This window comes from Pseudochaenichthys georgianus, chromosome 14 (assembly GCF_902827115.2).
Source record: "Pseudochaenichthys georgianus chromosome 14, fPseGeo1.2, whole genome shotgun sequence".
NCBI lineage: Eukaryota > Metazoa > Chordata > Actinopteri > Perciformes > Channichthyidae > Pseudochaenichthys > Pseudochaenichthys georgianus.
This window is the reverse complement of record NC_047516.1, coordinates 31,520,206-31,539,090: the sequence shown is the minus strand read 5'-3', so window position 1 is coordinate 31,539,090 and position 18,885 is coordinate 31,520,206. Positions and strand designations below refer to the sequence as shown.

At 42.5% G+C, this 18,885-nt stretch overlaps 1 protein-coding gene across 1 annotated transcript in view; it reads left to right on the top strand.

Annotated features, from left to right (window-relative positions):
- The window catches only part of LOC117458059 (unconventional myosin-XVIIIa-like), a 154,833-nt gene that overhangs the window by 61,291 nt on the left and 74,657 nt on the right, over nt 1-18,885 (top strand). Inside the window, exons 21-23 of the mRNA XM_071205366.1 lie at nt 1,549-1,639; nt 3,294-3,486; nt 8,399-8,485. Of these exons, the coding sequence (XP_071061467.1) occupies nt 1,549-1,639; nt 3,294-3,486; nt 8,399-8,485 (371 nt within the window). The remainder of the gene's footprint in view (nt 1-1,548; nt 1,640-3,293; nt 3,487-8,398; nt 8,486-18,885) is intronic.

Sequence of the window (18,885 nt, the reverse complement as noted above, 5' to 3'; positions counted from 1 at the left end):
CACAGACACAGACACAGACACAGACAAACGCCTCTGCTCATCACTGCAGGGAAATTGCATGCTCTGGAGAAAGTAAAGCTTATCTTAGTAATGAATACCGCAGCTTTACAATGGCTATTGACAGATAAGTACACTCACTGTGTCGGGACAAGCAATTTTGGATTTGCTCTTCGTTCCTCGTCCTTGAAATCATAATTGCCTCACATTGATTTTTCACATGTGCAGGTCCTCTGACTTCCATCAAGACTGCAACACACACTTTGAAGGGCAGGAGGTTGCAGTTAAAAGTCTGTCAGAGAAGGGATGGGCAAACTTGACCTCCGTTTCACTTTTCAAGTGGTTACTTCCCTCACACATGAACATACAGACCAAATTCGAAACAAACCTCTACACACTAACCCTTCCCGTTTACAGTGTTTGCGCGTTTCTGTTAAGGTTAAGGTGTTGAAGACTGGATGTGGGAGTTATTAAACCGTCCAACAGGAAGTCATAATCGACCCTTACTTAACCAACTGCCCTGCCTGACCAGGTGCAATGCTGTTTGGGCCCTTTTTATGGAACATTGAGTAGAAATAGTTCCATGCAAACATTTTGCCTGCTAGTAAACTGTGCACACATATTGCACATGTTGTAGTTTTATTTGTTTTACTTGTTTGAACTTAATATTATTGTTTTCAACTAACCTCATACAGTTATGGGAAATTTGTTGACATATTACATTTAATGAAAGTCAACGTTTCAGTTTTTTCAGTGCAGTCTAGTAATGCTACACATTTTCAACTGATGGGAAGGTTTTGAATATTTACATGCAACGCTAACAAAAACTATAACCTAGCGTTTCAGAAACATTCGATTTTAGACCTGAAGTGGTTTAAAAAAAAAAGATACGCCACTAAAGAATTTTTGGGGTTTTATTATAATTTGTATTTATTGTTTTTCATCCAAGAGATGCTGATTTCAAACCATTGTTACAAAATGTTACGACAATTCCTTTCTACCAAAGAGAGAGAAGTTAAATCCCGAGTCTTGTTGAAGTATTCACATCCAACACCTTAAAGAAGGTGAGTGTGACTACAGACTGAGTTCGCTCTTCACAAAGTGGGAGTGTGTAGGGATTGGTTTGGAAGTGAGCCACAGTCATCGATGTGTGTGCATGAAAATATCCTTGTGGCACCATCAACACACTATTTGGTGTGAAATTGAAGTAATTAGGAGAGCTTAACAGGTGGACATTGCCGCTGGACACAGACATACGTATGCACGGCTCTGACCAATTCAGAAACACCTGAATCCCAAATGATCCCGCTTTAGGGTATTGGCAGACAGTTTGTGTTCCTCATAGCCGCTGTCGGAAATAATAAGCACAAATATAATGCTGTTTAATCTACTTTTAGAAACAAATGGTGTTACCATAGTTCCAGGGAAGCTTTTGCTGCTCAGAAAATGTCTTCTTTGTATTAAACTGGCTCTTATGTTCTTTTGTTAATAGAGGTTTGTGAACTGGTTATTTTTGTAATGTTTTCTGTGTCTGGCTGCCTCTCCTTGCAGGATCAAAGGCTTCGGGCATGGACTGTTTAGAGGCCATGGCATCAGGGCTTTATTCTGAGCTCTTCACTATTCTCATTTCTTTAATAAACAGGTAAGTATTTCTGATCAAGCACATGTTTGAAGCTGTGTCAATTGTTGATGGCATTATTTTTAGCTGCACTTTTTATAATGGAAACTTACTTAATAATAATAATAATAATAACTGATATTTCTATAGCGCCTTTCAAGGGACCCAAGGTCGCTTTACAGGAATAGGGCAAGCACAAACAAAACAAAACGAAACAAAGGTCAGACAGACAAAACAACAGATAGATTTAAGGGCCGAAAGCCTTGATGAACAGATGGGACTTGAGGGCCCTTTTGAAGGCGTCCAGTGTGGGGATGTTGCGAATCTCCGCAGGGAGAGCGTTCCAGAGGGTGGGGGCTGCCACACTGAAGGCTCTGTCCCCGAAGGTTCTCAGTTTGGTGCGGGGGGTGGTGAGCAGGCCAGAGTCTGAAGACCGCAGGTTCCGGGGTGGGGCATGTGGGTGGAGGATGTCTGATAGGTACTGGGGGGCAAGGGCATGGAGGGACTTGTAGGTCAGGAGGAGGACTTTATAAATTATGCGGAACTTGACCGGCAACCAGTGGAGGTGGATGAGGGTGGGAGTGATGTGCTGCCACGGCTTTGTGTGTGTGAGGACCCGAGCTGCACAGTTTTGGACATACTGGAGCCTGTCCAGGGTTTTGTTGGGTGCTTTGTGCATCTTATAAAGAGGATACATTATGAAAAACTCTTGTATATTACATTTACATATCTGGATTTATTTCCAACCCATAAAATGTGAAAAAAGATGAGCAATAATTTTTTTGTGGGCTGTCACAAACAGAAAACACAGGATTCTACAAGCAATTCCTATTTGGCTCCATTTCATATGTCTGATATCTAGGATCCCCCCCATAGCTTGAAAAATTACTTTGCAAGCCAATCTGAAAAGACTGGTCATTCTGGATAGGGTCTTAAAGAGACAGGCGTTAAAACAGAGTGTTTTAGTCATAAGGTATATGCAGATAGGACAGTATGGAAAAATAATCGTTTATTTTAACATTTAAGCATGGGATTATATTGTAGTAAAAAAAACAAAATACAAGCATAAACCTAAAGATGTTTATGAAATGTACCCTTTAAACAAAACTACTTTAATTCTGCTTGACATATTAGATATTATTCTAAATTGTAAATACATTATTGTCATTGTTAAGCGATGTCTGTCCAGAAAACGCTGGTTTGTAATGTCTTTCTGATAAGTTTACAAGTATAAGTATTTATTCATATTACATACAACGTGTCTGTACTGATCTATAGTGTTATCAATTTGAATACTACAGCTCCAGTGCTTAAACATAATAATACTGTTAATTCTATATATACTTTAGCTTTTAACATCTGTCATATTTATATACCTTGATACTGATACATATATATTACTCTATACATAACTGCATGTTGTTGTCCCTCCACTTGAGCTATCTGCAGTGATAATACAGTTGAATCTAATCTAATCTCATGAAATGCTATTCTAGCTCAATGGCTTGGGTTTAGGAGCTAACCCAAACCTAAGATTATGTTTAGTGAGGGTTAAAGTTGGAGATGACGTTGGGAGAGCTAAGATTAAAACTAGGGGTTACATGCAGTGAATGCAATCAATAAAACATACTCTCAAGTATTTCAATGTTTCTTTGTGTGTTTACCCTGCATGCTTCAGGGCCTTGAAATCCAGCCAGCACTCCCTGTGCTCTCTGATCATCGTGGACACGCCAGGCTTTCAGAACCCCCGGCTGGCTAAGCGTGAATGCGGCGCAACCTTCGAGGACCTGTGCCACAACTACACTCAAGAACGCCTGCATTCCCTCTTTTATCAGCGCACTTTCGTTCAGGAGTTGGACAGATACAAAGAGGTGAGGACAAGTGTTTGGCACCTCTAGGGTTAGGAGGGTTATTTAAAAATTAAATAACTATTACAATAACTAATTACCTGTAAAATATGTGATTTCATCAAAGTATAACATTGATGTATCCTAGTTACTTTCTTTTACTTTGGAATATTTTAATATGAAATACAGGCAAACAAATACAAGAAAAAAGAGATATATTGATAACACGCTACTTAAATGTATTATTTAAAGGGGACTTATCATGCAAAATGCACTTTTTTATGTTTTTTATACATAAATATGTGTCCCCGGTGTGCCGGGGAATCACGCAGCGTCAGAAAATAAAACCCTTTCTCTTTTCCTCCGTACCCAAATCTTTTAAAAACGGTGGTGCAACGAGCGGATACAGACTTGCTGCCGATATGACGTAAAATTGGCGGCGGACCCACAGAGTGTCGCTATCATTGCTAAACAATGCCTGACGTGTTTTGGACGTAATCTCGTCTTTGTTTACATTAGCAAGCCTCGCTAACACTCAGAGCTAACCTGTACTGTAGAGCACATGTGTTTAAAAAGCAGGAAATAAAAAAAGGAACTCACCTTGTGATAAATCCGCAAGAGAAAAACTATTTGAGCTCCATATTGTTTCAGAAATAATCTTTGATGTGGTTTAGAACAGAATTTAACTTTATCTCCGGTAGAATTCTGATCAGGCATTAGATCCGCCTCCTCTTCTTTCTTTTTTTTCAAGCTAAGGACCCAACATCTGCGTTTCTCTAACAGGGCTGCAAAAGAGGGGTATGAGCAGTATGAGGCATGGCTACAATGGGTGAACTGTTTGGTATTTTAAGCAAAAAACTTCACAGACATGTTTTGTATAGGTATGGTCCTACAATATATTGTTCCAATATAGCATAATAGGTCCACTTTAAGGCAACAGCACAATGCATACTTAGAGAAGCAAATATTTTATATTAAAAGTGTGTCCTCTGCTCATGTTTGTAAAATGCTAATTTCAGTTTTCATAAATGTATTTAGTGCCTCTACTCTGACATGTTCACATGCTTAAAAAGTGCATACTTTTATTTAACTGCCTGTGCTGCAGCACCTCTTTGTCGAATCATGTTCAATGTGTTGGAGCGCTAGCCAATAGATCGGAGAGTGTAACATAGTGATGTCACTATGTTACGGAAGTAAACAAATGATGGATGCGTTTCAGGCAGGGGCGGAGTGTGTGGGAGAGAAACTCCCTCTGGAGGGAACTTTGGGATTTTAGTCTTTGCAGACCATTTACATGCACACAAACCTGTAACACAGTACAGGAAAGGGAAACCCCCCAAAACACAATAGGGCCCCTTTAGGCATATTCATTCACTAGTCAAGAGAGCCACAATGTAAATACACAATGCATGACCATACATAATTGACCTTATACTGAAAATCTAATTCAGGAAGTACGCCTACCTATTCTACTACAGAATAGTATCTTTGACAAAGCCTTTATTTGTAAAAGCTTTGTCAAATCAGATGTAGACTCCTTGGATAATGACAGTTTATTAATAGCTGGATGGCACTGCTTGCACTGAACAGTAATGTAGTTCAGTTTTTTTTCCTTCAAACGCAAAATAAGTTATGATTAGCTATTGTTTCAACAGAGAATCGCTTCACTTGGTGTATTGAGACTCGGGAAGTGTTGTAATGTGTGCTTCGTAATATATCGTTCTTTATTTTAATATGTATTGTAACATTATAATCTCAATTTTTTTTATGTACGATTATGTGTCTTTTTTAATATAACTGAAAGGGAATACCTTGTTTTCGTAAGATAATTACGCTATCCCGTTACTTGTATTCCGTTACACCCTAAGCCTGTGCACCGTGCACACAAACATAACTTCCCTTTCTTCTTCCTACCCCTCTCCCTTTGTCTCTCAGATATATCAACTCCAATAGCGCATGTGCTCATACATAAGATACACCATCCCTCCCACCTGTCTCTAGCTGTGACAAGGCAAAGTAGATTGTGTGTTAGACCTCCTCATTAGGGATGCCAGTCTTCACCTCTTCTCAAAGATCAAAGTAAAGTCACCCACGACTGCCTTCGGGAGAAACGCCCAGCTGCACAGCGGCGGTGCGGCTCCCCAAAGAAGGAACTATTCTTCTTCTGTCCTCCTTTGAGTTTGTCTAGCAGTGCAAGCCACTACAACTGGGCCCAGGCATAATACAAGTTGATATATAGTAATATGAGATAAGTTCTTTCATCACTTGCATAAATATATCCACCCATTACTGCTTTCCAAACTTTAATCTTAAGGAAGGGAGGAAATTGGGTTTTGTGAAATTTCCTTACAATACATGGAATAAAGTTCAAATAAACTAAAATAAAATGCCAATAATGTGCAATGAAAAGATAAAATAAAGTATAATACAAAAATAACAAGTTGAAATAAACATGTGCAGTAAAAGATACAAATAAAATAGAATGAACATTTATTATTTAAAAATAAAAACAGATTAAAATAAAAAATATAATTTTTATAAACATGAGAAGTACATTTAAGAATGTGCAGTAAAAACTTACAAACAAAATAGTATAACAATATGTATACAAACATGAAGTTGAATTTAAATGTGCAGTAGAAAAATATTGTAAAAATAAAATAGAACAGATATTTATACAACCATAAGAATGTGCACATTGTAAGAGTTATTTTATAACTCAGCCAGAGCACACTAAAGCTAAGCAGAAATACTGCTTTTGATTCTTTGAACAAGGATCCAGGGACTTCTCACCCATATCCACTCCTACATGTGCCCGGGAGAAAGGGAATTGGAGCGAAATGAAGTATAAATGCATAAATATGTGGAGTGTAATTCTCTCTTGTCGGTGCAACTTGAAAATACAAGAAGCTGTGAAACTGGTATTAAAAACGGGTCAAACTCGTTTGACTCAGCGCACAGTATCAATAATGGCAGGTTAAACTGTGATACACATAAAAGGAACATTCTTTTTTAAGTCCAAATTAAATTGAGAGCTTTAACTGTATGGAGAGTTTTTCTACATCTTCTCCACAGCAGAGAACAAAAGTCATTTCGGCTACTTCACACACACTGTCAACTGGAACACTGGCATCTGTCACGGCCACACTATTAGCAGCGCCAGCATTTCCCCACATTCCCAATGCAGCTAGCACTTTGTCACTGCGAGCCGCATTACGCCTGATCTGCTCGGGCGAAGGGCATTTACTCTATTTGTTTCCACTTTAATCCCACAGATGTTGTTATGTGCAACAGTAATGAAATATTTAGAGAGTGAGTTTCCATTTACCTATAGGAAAAACAGTCTTGGTAAATGTCAAATGTTGTTGTTGTTATTATAGATTCGTTGTGGCTTTTAGTTTTCTTACATTTAGTATGCCATTGTTTTTTTCTTTTTCTATTCTGGAGAATGTCCAGTGCCTGGGGCTTTTTTCAGATAACAATTCCTTTTTATTATTCATTTATCTAATAATAATTTTTTTGTTGAATCCCTTTGTCTATAAAATGTCTGAACATATTATATTTCATGAAGATAAAATATCTTATTCGACAGGCAGGAAACTGTTTTCATTTTGCCGAAAACATTGCTGAAAGTTAATATTATTACATTGATTAATCGCTGTAGATGAACCGAGGATGTTATGATATGACATTCACATTTATATGAGCCTAGGGGACAAAATACACACAATAGCTACAGTTTTGTAAACCTCAGTGAACATTAATTGAAAAAGATAGATATAATTATCAGGTTTTTATTATTTCACAAAATATTCTGCTTCAATCCCTATTTATTGGCGTCAAGCCTTTCCAAAACCAATATTTCACTGACAAGTTATATACGTTTTCCAAAAAAGTGATTTTATTTTCAGGGAGATGATCTCATAAAATATTACAATTGAAGCTTCATTTGAACACCTGACTAGAAGCTTCTTATGTAAACATTTTTGATCAGAATACCTTTGTTAGTCCCACAGAGGGGACATTTACGTAGCCCTTATTCCTAGTTCATTTAAAACTACTTTCACAACCCCATTGCATTTTTTAGCGGCAGCAAGTATGACCAAACTAAAAGTGGCATTCAAACTGGTTCTAATGTTTCTTGGCTTTCTGGAAAAGTTCCTCTCCCTGAAAGGGGACAGCAGGCTCCTCACATAATAGAGAGACTTCCCTTACAACTGCACCCACAGAGGAACAGTTTCATTCTTCATATCTCCATTACTATTTCAAGAATATCAGCCCCCTCTTGATTAAACATATTCCTCTATGTCCATGAAATGACATAAACCCAGCGCACCCTTTTTCTCAGCAAGTTACAATATATGCCAATAAATGAATGAGTTTTTATCCCACACTATTCAATTGTCTTGTTTCTGTTATTTACTATCATTACTAACAAATACAATTGTTATCAAATTGAAAAACAGACTAGTGCAATATCCAAATTGCTTTTAAGTGCAATATTTGTAACAGGCAAAACATGTAAAAGCATCGTTCTGAATGTATTATTGTGCTGAGAAGATGCTCCAGCCTACAAATAGTATTCTACAAACTTTATAAAAATCCTTCTTTGGTTCAGATTCTCCCAAAAAATCAAACCATGATCATTTTGTTATCTCTTTCAATAATAATGCGAATAATGACCCATATCGCAATATTAATCAAATAATATCAATTAGTTATTTGTTGCCAACTCCTGCAGACATCCAGTACGTTATACTTATGATTCCAAAAAAACATTATATATTTTACGTTTTCCATTCCTTTTTTCACATGGTCTCATATTGTTTTTATTTCAGTTCATCAAGCATTTCCTTAAACTATTATAAATGTAACATTTGTGTAACATAATAGAGCATCACAAGTCTTTAAAGAGTGTCTCAATCTGCGTCTCCAGGAGAACATCGAGCTGGCTTTAGATGACACCGAGCCCAGCATCTCCCTGTCTATAGCAGTGGTAGACCAAGCCTCAAGTCAAGCACTGGTAAGTTCAACGTTTTCATGTCTGTTATTTCTCGTGAAAATATATGGATATTTTCATGCATGGATCCGGTGTTTCCTCAGAATGCTTATCAGAACCCCCAATAGTTTCATTACTTGAATTGTGTTCACACAGTTTGAAAATACAAGGACAATCATAGGACATGATCATGATACACTTTCTGATGCTTGAAAACAGGGGCCCAGACACTAAACAGAAAGTAATTACAGAATATATTACTATCACATCTAGAAGTGTAGAGTTTTAATATTTTATACAGAATCACTACAAGCTACAAAACACCTAACAATGACCAAATACCCTAAGATGTAACCCAAACAACTACTGTACATGGTCTGAAAACATCAATTTCATCAGTCTCAACATTGATCTTAAATAGGTAAGATATAATAAACACATATTTACACATTAAATGCATTTTAGAGGAAAGTAAACTGTGTAGTCAAGCTTTGAAATATTTGCTTAACATAATACATTACATGTCACTTGTTAGACGCTTTTATCCAAAGCGACTCACATACTCAATGCTGTGGACAATCCCCACAGGAGCAATTTGGGGTGAAGTGTCTTGCCCAGGGACACAACGACATGCTGACTGCAGTGGGATTTGAACCTGTGACCCCCTGATTCGAGCACCAACACACAACCCACTGCGGCACACACCTCCTACTAACATATGCTGAATTGAGTGCTTTTTAAAGACAGACAGTTTCAACAGTTTCTGTTTAAATCTCATTCCGACATCTGCAAACACACTAAAGCTGGTAAACACAAGTTCAAGTTGTTTTGCCCTTTATAAGATAATGTCTCCTCATATGTATGCAAGAGAAAATAAGTTGGGATAATATCACACAGTCTGTCCGACATTATACATTACACAGCATTGTGGGGCATTCCATTTTCACATAGAAAACTATAGGTTACTTACGTAACCCCAGTTCTCAGAGTAACATGAAGTGAGATGTCTCACTATGGGATGCGCCTCATCGCGGAGCAAACAGAAGCATCAATCTCATTACGCCAATCCTGATTGGCTGGTGATCTTGACGTCAGCGTCAGGGGAAATCACCCCCTATAAGTAGCTTGCGCCACAACGCATGCGTCATTCAAAATAAGCACCTCTTCTCGCTTCACCTTAGCAAGGAGGGCCGTCTGGTGAGACATCTCACTTCATGTTACTCTGAGTACTGGGGTTACGTAAGTAACCTATAGTTCTCATTCATAACACTCCGTTCGATGTCTCACTATGGGATATTGTAGCTCCCGTATTGCCAGATGAGCTTATCTCGAAAATCACCGATCAACCAGAATTTAACAGGTAGAGTCCCGACTCAACAGGGTGCCCAGCACTGCTCGGGCCACGCTTGGAGCGGAGACGTCTAGCCTGTAAAAGCGGACAAAAGTGAGCGGCGAGGACCAGCTCGCCGCTGCACAGATGTCTTGGATGGAAACACCCTTGAACAAAGCCCAGGATGTAGCCAGGCCCCGAGTCGAGTGAGCCAGCAGACCCGAAGGTGCTTGCAAATTCTGACTCGTATAGGCCAAAGCAATTGCCTCCACAATCCAGTGGGAGAGCCGTTGCTTAGTAACAGGCTTACCCTTGTGAGGGTTAGCCCAGGACACGAAGAGTTGGTCATTAAGACGAAGCTCTTTTGATCTGTCCATATATGTGTGAAGCCCGGACTGGACACAACAGATCCTGCTGCTGCTCCCCGGAGGAAACCAGCTGCGGAGGAAATGCCTCAATGTCAATCGGGGTACACGAACCAACCACCTTTGGTGTAAAGGCAGGGTTGGGTTTCAACAACACTCTCGTTTGCCCTGGGGCGAACTGAGTGCATGAGGGATGTACAGACAGCGCATGAATATCGCTGACCCGCTTGGCGGATGCCAGGGCCAGTAACAGCACTGTCTTGAGTGACAGATGTTTCATGTCAGCTCCTTCCAGGGGTTCAAATGGGGTCATTCTGAGCCCATTTAAAACCACTGCCAGGTCCCATAAGGGCACCAGCGACCTGGAGACAGGGAGGAGCCTGCGAGCTCCCTTCATAAAACGGCAGACCAAAGGATGTTGGCTAGCCGTCTTACCCTCAAAGCCCACATGGCATGCAGCAATAGCAGCCAGGTACACCTTGATGGTGGAGAAAGCTCTGTGTTTATCGATCAAGCCCTGTAGGAATGATAAAATCACCCCGACAGGACATTGAAAATAGATGTGTCCTTTTTGAAGGCACCACTCCTCAAACACCCTCCACTTACAGTCATAGAGAGACCTGGTGGAGGAAGCTCTCGCACTCTGAATAGTGTTTATCACCTTCTGAGGGAGTCCCACTGTATTCAGATTGTACCACTCACGGGTCAGTCCCATAGTGCCCCGCGCTCTGGGCGTGGGTGAAGGATCGCCCCCCCCCCCCCGCCTGAGACAATCTGTCCCTGCGTGGTGGGGGCTGCCATGGCTGCCCGCACAACAGCTGATATATCTCCGCCAGCCCGTACGTTGCGGGCTAGGGCGGAAACATCAGAGTAAGTGTGTGGCGTTGCTCCTTCACTCTGGCCAGAGTTGGGGGTAACAGAGCCAGGGGTGGGAACGCGTCCAGAGGACCCGGAGGTCAATCGTGTACGAGTGCGTCCCCGCCTAACAGTGCGTTTAAATCGTGCATTAAAGAGAACGAACAATCAATCAATCAATGTTTATTTATATAGCCCAATATCACAAATGTTACATTTGTCTCAGTGGTCTTCACAGTGTGTACAGAATATCAGTATGACAATACGACACCCTCTGTCCTTAGACCCTCACATCGTACAAGGAAAAACTTCCAAAGAAAACCCAGTTTAAAGGGAAAAATGGGAGAAACCTCAGGGAGAGCAACAGAGGAGGGATCCCTCTCCCAGGACGGACAGACGTGCAATAGATGCCGTGTGTAAATTGAAAAGATAATACATTTGCAACATAGGTAGTCCAAATGTTTGGAAATGCATGTGTGTATAATAGGAAGATGAATCCACGAGGATATCCATCCAGGACCTATGATCCAGGACCACAGCCACGACTCAAGATCCAGCGCTCGCGATCCAGGACACAGGACCGCAGGATCATCCATGACTCCGGATCCCAGCGTATATAGACACCAAAAAGAAAGACATTTGGGGAAGCTGGGTTAATCGGAACATGAGTGTACACGGGTATAGACAGAGAGAAGGAAGAAGTAAGATGTCCCCCGACAAACTAAGCCTATATCAGCAAAACTAGGGGCTGAATCTAATCAGCCCTAACTATAAGCTTTATCAAAAAGGAAGGTCTTAAGCGCACTCTTAAAAACGGATAGGGTGTCTGCCGCCCGAACACAAACTGGAAGCTGATTCCACAAATGTGGAGCTTGATAAGAAAAGGCTCTGGCTCCCATTGTACTTTTAGAGATTCTAGGAACAACCAACAACCCTGCATTCTTGGAACGCAATGCCCTAGTAGGACAGTAGGGTATAATGAGTTCTTTAAGGTAAGATGGCGCCTGCCCATTAAGGGCTTTGTAGGCGAGAAGAAGAATTTTAAATTCTATCCTGTGTTCTATAGGGAGCCAGTGTAAGGCAGCCAGAACAGGAGTAATGTGGTCCCTTTTCCTAACTCTGGTTAGTACACGAGCCGCAGCATTTTGAATCAGCTGAAGCGACTTGATTGACTTCTTGGTACTCCCTGATAATAAAGAGTTACAATAATCCAGCCTAGAAGTAACAAATGCATGGACTAGTTTCTCTGCATCGTTTTGAGGCAAGATATGCCTGATTTTTGCAATGTTACGTAGATGGAAGTAGGCTGTCCTTGAAATTGATTTTATGTGGGCGTTAAAGGATAAATCCTGATCAAATATAACACCAAGATTCCTTACAGTCTCACTGGAGGCCAAATTAATGCCATCCATAGTTAGTATATCTTTAGATAATTTATTTCGTAGATTCTTCGGGCCAAGTACAATAACTTCAGTTTTGGTCGTGTTTAACATCAAAAAGTTTAAGGTCATCCACGTTTTTAAGTCCTTAAGGCAGTCTTGAATTTTATTTAGATGATTAATTTCATCAGGCTTGATTGATAAATATAGTTGAGTATCATCCGCATAGCAATGAAAGTTTACAGAATGATTCCTTATAATATTGCCTAACGGAAGCATATATAATGTGAACAAAATAGGTCCGAGCACTGAGCCCTGTGGCACTCCATGGCTAACTTTGGTTTGCGTGGAAGATTCATCGTTAACACGTACAAACTGAGAGCGTTCAGATAGATAGGACCTAAACCAGCCTAAAGCAGTTCCCTGTATGCCAACTAAGTGCTCTAGTCTTTGCAATAGGATATCATGGTCGATAGTATCAAATGCAGCACTGAGATCGAGCAAAACAAGAATAGAGACAAGTCCCTTGTCTGAGGCTATTAAAATATCATTTGTGACTTTAACCAGAGCTGTCTCTGTGCTATGATGTGTTCTAAAGCCAGACTGAAAATCTTCAAATAAATCATTGTTTTTTAAGTAATCACACAACTGTTTTGCGACCGCTTTCTCAAGAATTTTTGAGAGGAACGGAAGATTAGAAATAGGTCTATAGTTGGCTAAAACCTCTGGATCGAGGTTGTGCTTTTTAAGAAGCGGTTTTATCACTGCTACTTTGAATGATTGTGGAACATAGCCTGATAATAAAGACATATTCATAATATTTAATAAAGAAGTGCTAATTAATGGAAAAACTTCCTTCAACAGCTTAGTTGGAATTGGGTCTAACATGCACGTTGATGGTTTAGAAGAGAGAATCATTGAATGTAATTGTTCAAGGTTAATGGCTGAAAAGCATTCTAGTTTACTATCTAGTGTAATATTAGAACTTACGATTCCGGGAGCTGTTGATAACACTATACTGGTCGAAGGCAAGAGGTCATTAATTTTGTTTCTAAGAGTAACAATTTTATCGTTAAAAAAGCACATAAAATCATTACTACTGAGTGCTATGGGAATAGAAGGCTCAATGGAGCTGTGGCTCTCTGTCAGCCTGGCTACAGTGCTGAAAAGAAATCTTGCATTATTCTTATTCTCATCTATTAATGAAGAGTAGTAGGCTGCTCTCGCTTTACGCAGTGCTTTCTTATATTCATTGAGAGTAATATGCCAAATTAAACGAGATTCTTCAAGTTTAGTGGAACGCCATATCCTTTCAAGTTGTCTAGACTTTTGCTTTATTTTGCGGGTTTCAGCATTATGCCATGGAGCTAATCTATGTTGTTTTATTTTCTTATTTTTCAAAGGAGCAACAGAGTCTAATTTTATTCGCAGCGCATCTATAGCACTATCAACAACATGATCAATTTGGGGTGGTGTACATTTTGTATAAGTTTCCTCCCCTACATGCAGACATGCTATCGAGTTAAGTATGGGTGGAATCTCTTCCTTAAATGTGGCTATAGCACTAACAGATAGGTTTCTGCTGCAAGAGCTTTTGACTAATGCTTTGTAGTCTAGTAACAGTACTTCAAAAGTTACTAAGAAATGGTCGGATAAAGCAGGATTATGCGGTTCAACTAATAGTTGCTCAATTTCAATACCATAAGTCAGAACAAGGTCGAGAGTGTGATTATAACAGTGGGTTGGTTTATAGGTTCCTCCTTCCTACAGCTGTCATTGAGCATTTTTTCTTTATGCAAACAGATTTAACGCGGCTCCGCCGTAACGCACCCACAGCGGACTCCCGATCCTTGGATGAGGAGTCCAGTCTGCATAGAGTGGTGCACCTCTGGACAGTAGTTCTGTCCCGACGTGCATCACTCCCGGTACCTGTGTCGCTCTCAGAGAGAGGAGACGTCTGCCGCTCCAAGGGATCAGTTTGTGTGCCAGTGTGTGTGACTGGAGACAACGCAACCTCCCTTGGCGGTTCATACACAATATCGTGTTGTCTGTCCTCACAAGGACATGAAGTCCTCTGAGAGAAGGCAGGAAGCGTTTTAGGGTGGGGAACACCGCTAAAAGCTCCGGGTGATTTACGTGTGACCTTCGTAAATACCCTATCAGCCTGTCTGACATGCGACCGTGGTGACCACCTTCCGTGAAAGGACAGCACCCGTAGGCGTGTCCCGCACTAGAAAAGTCGGGTGTAGTGCCACTACACATTACATAATAACCAATACTCTCCGCACGCCGTGGCGCGCGGGGTTCAGTTTTATTATGAGCCCCATGTTGAGCGGGTGCTTTACGAGGACATTTGTCTGCGTAATCTGACTCTGCTCGGCGGGCATTATAGATAAAACCCTCCTTTCTAGGAGTGAGAGAATCTCTCTCTCCAGAATATGGGTTGACTCTCTCTGGGCTTGTGAAAACAGATAAAGTATAACTGTTTTGAGAAGCCCAGGTAGATGTCGTGAGTATCTCCTGCTGTATGCTCTTTAGAGCCAGCTGAGATGTCACGCTTACAGCTCCAGCCGGCACTGCGCATGCGTGTGACGGTGGTGCCTTCACAGCTCCAGCCGGTACTGCGCCTGTGCGTGCCGGTGGTGCCTTTACAGCTCCAGCCGGCACTGCGCATGCGCGTGACGGTGGTGCCTTCACAGCTCCAGCCGGCACCGCGCCTGCGCGTGGTGGTGGTGCCCTTAAAGCCCCAGCCGGCACTGCGCGTGCGCGTGGCGGTAGTGCCTTCACAGACCCGTCAATAATCCGCCTTTTGAGAGATGCCGTAGCTGCTCTCAAAAGGGGAAGAATTGGCGGGCTGTTTATTGGTTTTATTGATTTTCTTTTCAATTTTTTGAGCTGCGCCCTCGGCCTGAAGCCTGGATGCGTCAGCGTCAAATGTTTTATGACAGAGGAATCAATCAGCATGTGACATGTGTTTGTGCGGACTTGAGGCATCTCTCGAGGCGGCGGGAACACATTCACGGAGGGGAGAAGGAGGGGCTGTCACGCCGCTCGCTTCTTCTTCCTCGACTGCTGGCCGAAATTCTGGGTTGGCTGAGCCTGAGCTGCAGCTGGAACCGGAGATTTTCTCGGCCAACTTGCCCTTGTCTCCAGCCTGGGCTGGGGACTCGGGGTGGGCTGCGATCTCTGCTTAACCGGTGCTTTGAACCGGGCAGAGTTCGCGTGGGTGAAGGACTGCTGCTGCGAGAGCAGCGGCTGGGCCCTTCGAGGGAGGCAGAGGTGGAGTGCCTCGTCCTCCTTCTTCTTCGTCTCAAACCTCCTTTACATGGAGGCGAGAGCGGAGCCAAAAATTCCCTCGGGAACGATGGGCATATCCAGCACATCTTCTCTTTCTCGGTCAGGAAGGTTGGTGAGGTTGAGCCATCTCACTCTTTCCTGCACCACCATGATCCCCATTACTTTGCCCGTGGCCTGGACGGCGCAGCGCTGGACACGGAGGCAAATGTCCGTGACCGCTGCCATCTCGTTCAGAGTGGCTGCTCCCGGGATACCCGACAGGTCCTCGCAGAGCTCCGCTTGGTAGGTGGTTAGCAGCGAGGACACATTCAGGGCCCTGGCGGACAGCGCTGCAGCTTTATAGGACTTTTCAGTCATTGTGGACTGAAAGCAGTCCGCTTTTGCTGGAAGCGTGGGGTTCCTGCTAGGTGAGGGGCCGCCACCAGCGGTTCCATGGGCGGTATGCGGAGCAGGCCGAGCCTCTGCATTCCATCGCAATCCAGGGAGGAGGCACCCTGGATTGGGACCTTGTTGCTGAAGGGCCGGTCTCTCCTCATCGTCCTCCTCGTAATCCAACTCGAGGACATCCTCCGCGGGTGAGACCATGGTGAGGTCTAACCGGGAGCCCCAGCTTGGTAAAGCGCGGGAACGGATTCCCGCGCTTTACCAAGCTGGGGCTCCCGGTTCCCGCGTGTCTTGTCGTCACCGGGTCCCGGCCTGCCAGGGCGCGGGATTCCGGTTCTGAGGCCATCGCTGATAATGAGCCCCAGACCGGCACGGAGAGGGGTTCGCTCTCTGTGGCGGACGCCCCCATGTCTTGACTGCTGGCCGGCGGGTCCATGGACATGGGGGGGTCCTGTTCCGACAGGCTAGCTTGTCTCGCTAGCCGTCGGCGGAGGCTCTTGACTGTGAAGCGGACACAATGTCCGCATGAGCCGGGGTTGTCGATAGCGCCTCGGGCGTGTTCCAGCCCGAGGCAGGACGAACAGACCCGGTGTGTGTCTGTGCCCGAGATCTTCAACCCGCAGCCGCATAGTCGAGCCACTGAGTCCCTGACTCCTCTGGTGTGAGGGAGAGGGGCGTCCATCTTTGTCTCCTCGTGGCGTGGAGAGGGCCCGCTCTCGACAGGTGGGACGGGAAAAAAGGTATTACCCCCTTGTCCTTAATCCGGAGAAAAAAGGACAGTGTGGGTCTTTTATTCCTGGAGGATACTGACTGGTGTGGTAGTGCTCCTCTTTTAATCGTAGCCGAGTAGCCGGCGAGCGCCCGTCGACCGAAAAGGTATTTTGGGTTCAGTCTGTGGACTGTTAAGCTTGCCCGGCTACTGTGAGATGTGCTCTGAAGCGAGAAGAGGTGTTTGAATGACGCATGCGTTGTGGGGCAAGCTACTTATAGGGGGTGATTTCCCCTGACGCTGAGGTCAAGATCACCAGCCAATCAGGATTGGCGTAATCAGATTGATGCTTCTGTTTGCTCCGCGATGAGGTGCATCCCATAGTGAGACATCGAACGGAGTGTTATGAATGAGAACTCTGGATACCCTTTTGTTTTTAAATTCAACAATACATATTATCATTTAGCTTCAGACGTTTTCTTTCGTGTGAGTTTTAAATATTAAAAGGTGTTTGGCTGAGGCTCAAAAGAGAGGGCAGGAGAAGGAAAAAGAAAGGTTAGAGAATTGACTTGGAGTGAGAGAAATCGATGATTGGCCTCTGCAGCCTGTGATCTGCACCATGGAAACAGAAATGGCAGAGTTTCTAGAGTCATAGATCACTTTGTTATAATTCCAATGTGTTCAGTTTCACTGCTTTACTTTTAAGGGGGTCCATACACTGATGGGAGAAGCACTGAACTGTAGTACATCACTCTTAAACCAAAGGGGTACAAAAAACGCTGATTCTTCAAAGTCATTTGTAAAGTAAACTAAACATATCTGCTGGTTGGAATGAAAAGATCCATTATTTTCACTCACAGATGTTTTTTCTCCCGTTGTAGCTCAGATGTCCTTTATCGCTCTAATGCTCAATTCATTGCGAGTCTCACAGTTGTCATATGTCTCCTCCAAACTGATACTCTGTGTTGTATTTGAAGTCAGCGTAGTGTGCACTGCTGATAAGGGTGTCTCCAGTGTAACTTCCTGATAGCTGCTTAAAACTGTTTTTGGTTTTTTCATTCTTATTCCCAATCCCAAGCTATCAGTGTGGATATTGTTCCCACTGGAGCTCAGTGTCATCTGAAAAACAATAGTGGCTTAGTTTATGTCTTTGGGCAAATGAAAAAAAATGGCCTTATTATATTCATGTTCAAGTTTAATATTTTTAGTTTGTGCCTCTACGGTGACATGTCTCCATGATTTAATGTTCAAAAAGCTCTTTATTTTTCTCATACTGTCTGTGCTGCAGCACCTCTTTTCACCCTCTGTCTGAAATCAGAGCCCAGTCTGCTCTGATTGGTTAGCTGGCCGGCTCTGTCGGGATTGTTCAACCGCTTAGAGATGTACCGCCCCTTAGCCTGTCACGTTCAATGTGTTGGAGCGCAAGTGTTACATAGTGATGTCACTAGAGGAACTCCCTCTGGAGGGAACACAGGGATTTTAGCCTTTGCAGACCATTTACGTGCACACAATCCTATATTACACACTACAGGAAAGGGACAACCCCAAAAAGCACAATAGGGCCTCTTTAATGTAGTACTATGCAAAAGTAAAGCTTCATGCCAAATAAAGTTTGGCAGAAAAAATAAAAACCTTTCCCTTGCACTTATCCCATAATCATTAATAAGAGTGGGTTTTATTTTCTTCTGTGTTCACGCTAATTGTAATGCTAATTGTATTACTTTTTAATCCCTTTTTCCTCCTGCCATTTTCCGTATTCATGAGCTCTTTTTTGTTTCCATTTCAATTATAAGCAAAAGCTAAGTTGATGATGCCATTATCACAGCGACTTGCTGCAGGGTGCAGGGAGCGCAAATGCTTTTGAAACTTTAATTTATGATGCTATAATGACTCTACTCTAAAGCACACTACTTTCACTGACATTTAGTATAATAGAATATTTAAGGAAACACTGACCTTTCTTAATAAAAAGGTTTTTCTTTCCCTTTTCTGCATTACAATATATTGTCCTTTTCCAGACCAAACAGTTCTATCTGTTTTCTTGTAAACATGATTTATGTCTGTTTTCATTGTTGCTGTCTTTGTAAGGCACTTGGATTGTGCTC